The sequence below is a fragment of the Acanthamoeba castellanii genome (assembly GCF_000313135.1).
Source record: "Acanthamoeba castellanii str. Neff unplaced genomic scaffold scf7180000084609, whole genome shotgun sequence".
Taxonomy (NCBI): Eukaryota; Discosea; order Longamoebia; family Acanthamoebidae; genus Acanthamoeba; species Acanthamoeba castellanii.
The window spans coordinates 14322-18562 of NW_004457335.1; the positions used below are offsets into that span (position 1 = coordinate 14322).

General features: G+C 51.9%; 1 protein-coding gene across 1 annotated transcript; it reads right to left on the minus strand.

The window, feature by feature from the left end:
* Positions 1-345: 345 nt before the first annotated feature.
* On the minus strand, positions 346-1026 carry ACA1_075850 (uncharacterized protein; the record flags this gene model as incomplete). The annotated part of the gene is made up of 3 exons (XM_004335701.1): positions 346-410; positions 567-861; positions 883-1026. 3 exons carry the CDS (start codon positions 1024-1026, stop codon positions 346-348), a joined length of 504 nt encoding a protein of 167 aa, XP_004335749.1.
* Between the last annotated feature and the right edge of the window lie 3215 nt (positions 1027-4241).

Sequence of the window (4241 nt, forward strand, 5' to 3'; positions counted from 1 at the left end):
AATTGACCAGGTTCAATTTTTACCCAGTAGGTTGGACTGGGAGAATTACCGGGAGTTTTGGACCAATTGGGAAAGGCCTTGTTGGCCGCTTGCACGGCCCAGTCGACGTCCTCGACGTGGGCCTCGGCCACGTCGCAGATCTTTTCGCCCGTGGCCGGGTTGATGGTGGCGAAGGTCTTGCCGGCCTTGGCATCGACCCACTTGTTGTCGATCAGCATCTTGGTCTGCAGCCGCGGCAGCTTCTTGTCCGACGGGATCTTCATCTCCGGGTCGAATAGCTTCATCTTACCCTCCTCCTTTGTACTGGTCATGATGGGGTGCTGTTGTTGTTGCGTTAAGTGTTCTTTATAGTGAGTGCGTTTCTTCTCCACAGGCCTGGGCACTGCCATAGCTGGGCGGACCCAGCCGGCCTGGTCACTGCAGTGAGCAGTATGGGAAACCTGGTCGTTGTCTTGTTGCTAAGTGGTACCTTTTTCGTTGAAAAGCCAAGGCAAGTTTGAGAGCAACAATGATAAAAAGTTGGTGGCATGGGGTGGCACACCCTTCTCCCATTGAGGCGTACATACCGTAAAGGGTAAAGTAAAGTTGTACGCCCTGCAAATCTTTTTGGGAGTACCCACCCCACAGCATGCAGAACTGGCCACATGCATCAAGCAGGGCCATGAAGCGCTGGCTAGGCGAGTTGAGCTTGTAGCTCCACAATGGGTCTTTCTTTGACATCTTGCTGACGCCAGAGAGAGGGACATCAAAGCTGTCCATCCACAGGCATGCACCTTTGACTGTTCCTGCAAGGTTGAGCTCTGCTGCAAGATAACACCAGGTGGTCAGGTTGCCCAGGGTCACCACCAACTGCGCCCATTTCTTGTGGACAAGGCACAGCACATGGACATTGTGGTGGAGCGACCTCAGCAAGCAGAGGATCCACATCTTGACCTCCTCATAGAGCTGGTTCTGGCCAACAGCATAGCAGTCCTTGTAGAGAGTCATGAGCATGAAATGGCAGTAGAAGTGCATGCCACAGTGCATTCCCCAGAGCAGTGGCTCTTGGGCAGTGACAAAGGCAATGATGCAGCAAAGGACATGGGCAGGAACCCTCTTCTCAATGCACTGAGTAACTTGTTGTTGTGTGAGGTGCATGGTGTGATAGTGGTATGCCACCATCACATCAGCTTTAGCTTTTATTGTATGCTCCTCCAACAAAAAGCTGGGCAAAGCATAGTGTACACTTTCTGGTCATTTTCATTGGTACACATGCCTCATTGGCTGACTCCCAACAATACTTTGCATTCTTCCTTGTAGGGTGCAATGGTTCAGGATTGGTGAGCTTGTTGGTGAGCTTCCCTTGGCCACCCATGTGGTGAAGGATCTCCTCATCCACTGTTGCACACTCACATTGGCATTGGACTTGACCCATCTCACCCTGCTTGGCAGCAAAGATTTCAGCTTTCCACTTCTGGATGAGCAGGCCAGGACAGACAGCTGTTGAGGAGGTTGCATGCCTCCTCCTTAACCTGCATTGCTTTGTTAGGCTCATGTCATGACTGAGAGGGGGGCGTTGTACCCCATATGCTAGCAGATAGTGGTCCATGCAGAGGGAGTGGGAAGGGGGCTTTGTGGGATGCAACAGACACCAAGAGAAGATCTGTGTGGAGGGAAGGACTGTGGAATGTCAACAGCCAGTCAGTTGTTGAGAAGGTGCACTCAACACTGTGAGTGCTCACAGGTATGTGAACTCTCTGCAGTGTGTCCTCCACAGCATACTTGCCCCAGTGTAGAAATTGTGGTCATACTTATCCAGTGTCTTCTTGATGGTATTGATGTAGAGTTGCTCATAGGTGCAGAGATGGTCTTTGAGCATGGGGCAGGTGGTGGAGGCGCCAGTGCCCAGGTAGGCCACAAGGTGTGAGTGGTCATGCATTATTGTGACAGAGGTGGATGGGTGAGTGGGGTTGTGTGGGGCTGTGAGGGTTGGTGCTTGTGAAGAGGTGCTTGGTGCTGAGAGACAGTGTGCAGGTGGTGATGAAGGAGTGAGGAGAGTGTCTTTGCACAACCAATGTACTCACCCACAGTGTTGAGCTGGGAGACATACCACAAGATGAAGAAGTGTCTCTGGGTTGTGTGTGTGCTCTCATCAATCACCTAGAGGTTTGTGGATGGTCCCTGGAAGGGTGTGTGGGAGGGCTTTGTTTTGCTCCTTGGCACCAAGCCTGCAACTCCTGTTCATGTCACCCAGGTGTGATTCATCAGCACAGACCAGATGGCATGTCATGCACACACACATGCACACCCACATGCATGCACACATGCACACACACTTGCTGAAACATCCCACCACCACAACAGATATATGTTCTATTACCTGTGGTACAATGGCATGGAGCCTGTGCTCACTGACAAGAACTGAGAGGACTTTACAGCATTGCTAGATCCCAAAATTCTCCATCTCCTTCAGAGTAGTGCAGTTGGGTTGCAGGTACACCACACAGCTTGAGATAACATTTGAGGACAGGTAGATGATGCTCACCTTTTACAACATGCATACAGGCACTGCTTGGCCCATTCATGGCCCACTGGCCACACATTCATCACTTGCTGTATGTAGCCACTTCCCCATACCTCATCTCCCCACCACCAATAGTCAATTCCACTGGCTGGGAGGAGAATCTCATGACAAGAGAAGGTGATAGAGGGGTGATGGTTGTCTGTGTTGGGTGAAGTTTGCTCATGTGCTCTCCTCTGTTTCTCTTCTTGCTCTGCAGCTTGCTCTTGGGATTGTGGGATGGTGCTCTCCTTTGAAGAAGTTGCCAAGGAACAAGAGGAAGAGCTGGAGGTGAGAGTGAGCAGTTTCTGGGATGTTTGTTGGGTGGCCTGCCCTCTCTTCATGTTGGCATGGGAGTTGGTGCTACTGACCATCCATTCCTCTCTTGCCACACCTTGTCTGTCAACAGTTGCTTTTCCTTTTGCTGTTCTGCTGCTTCTGTTGTGTGAGGCCACACCCAATGCCACTCCCAAGGCCATGCCCAGTGCTGCTCCCACACCAGGTCCCCCCAAGGTTAAGGCCTATTTGGTGGCTCTGCTTGGCTACCTTTCTTCATCTCTGGAGCTTCATCTTGCACTCCTCCTTTGTAGTGGCCATGCTGGGTTGCTTTGTTGTTGTGCTGGGGTATTCTTCTTTAGTGCAGTTCTTCACAGGCCTGGCACTGCCAGTAAGTGCAAGTCCATTTTTTGTTGAGGTATTTTTTAATAGCTGCATAAAAGGAATTAGCCTTGTGCGCCGTTTCAAGAGAAAACGACAGGGCCACGCAGAAGATGATCAGGTGGCGAGTTGGCCATAGGCGCTGTCTGAACTGAGATGGGCCTCCCCGCGAAGGGACAGGAGTAGGAGAAACTCCTCCGCATGGGGACCCACAGCGGCCTTGAATTCAGCACTGCTCAGCGTGCTCATGGCCCGCTCGTTGCTCACCACCGCTTCCCGCACCTCATCTACGCCAAAATGAGATATCAAAAATCAGATAATAATTGATAAATATTAAAAAAATAAACAACAGCCAAAAAAAGGCAGGCGACAGGGGAATCGGACCATTGCCATCAGCGAGACGGGCGAGTATCTCGACCAGCCGATCAAGCACGCAGGCGGGGACTGGCGCGTCGAGCCCCTGCAGCAGCAGATCCAGTCCCGTGGTGGTGGCTGCTTCACCACTCACTGGACTGACTGGCTCAAGGAAGAATCCCTGGAATCTGGTGGGTGTTGTGCGTGCGTGCGTGTCATTAGAGGTGGGAGGGGACGGCCATCGAGATTTGATGGTGGGTGTCGCACTGGTGGAATATAGGAAGAAAGGCTTTTGGCCCTCGGCCCCTACCAAAGCAAGGCGGTGACGCGGGCGGTGATCCCGCCCACCAGCTGCAAAGCCTCACCGCTCGTTAGAGCCCGGTGGACGAGCCGGGCAGCGACGCCGGCCAGTTCTCGGCTGAGCAGCCTCCTGTACTGCGGCACTGCAGAGATTTTTTTAAGACAAGTTATAAACTTAAAATATAATTTCTTTTAAAAAAGAATAAAACAAACAAAATTCTAATTAAAAAAAGAGGAGCGTACGATCCGCGATGATTCGGAGGAGGCAGCCAAGCAGAGCCACCAAATCGCTCAGGTACATGAGCTCCAGCTGCATGTGGTGGTACGTGATGAGAGCCAACAGGTGGTCTCCCAGCCCTCCTCCGACCAACTCTGCTGGCGCTTCCACTCT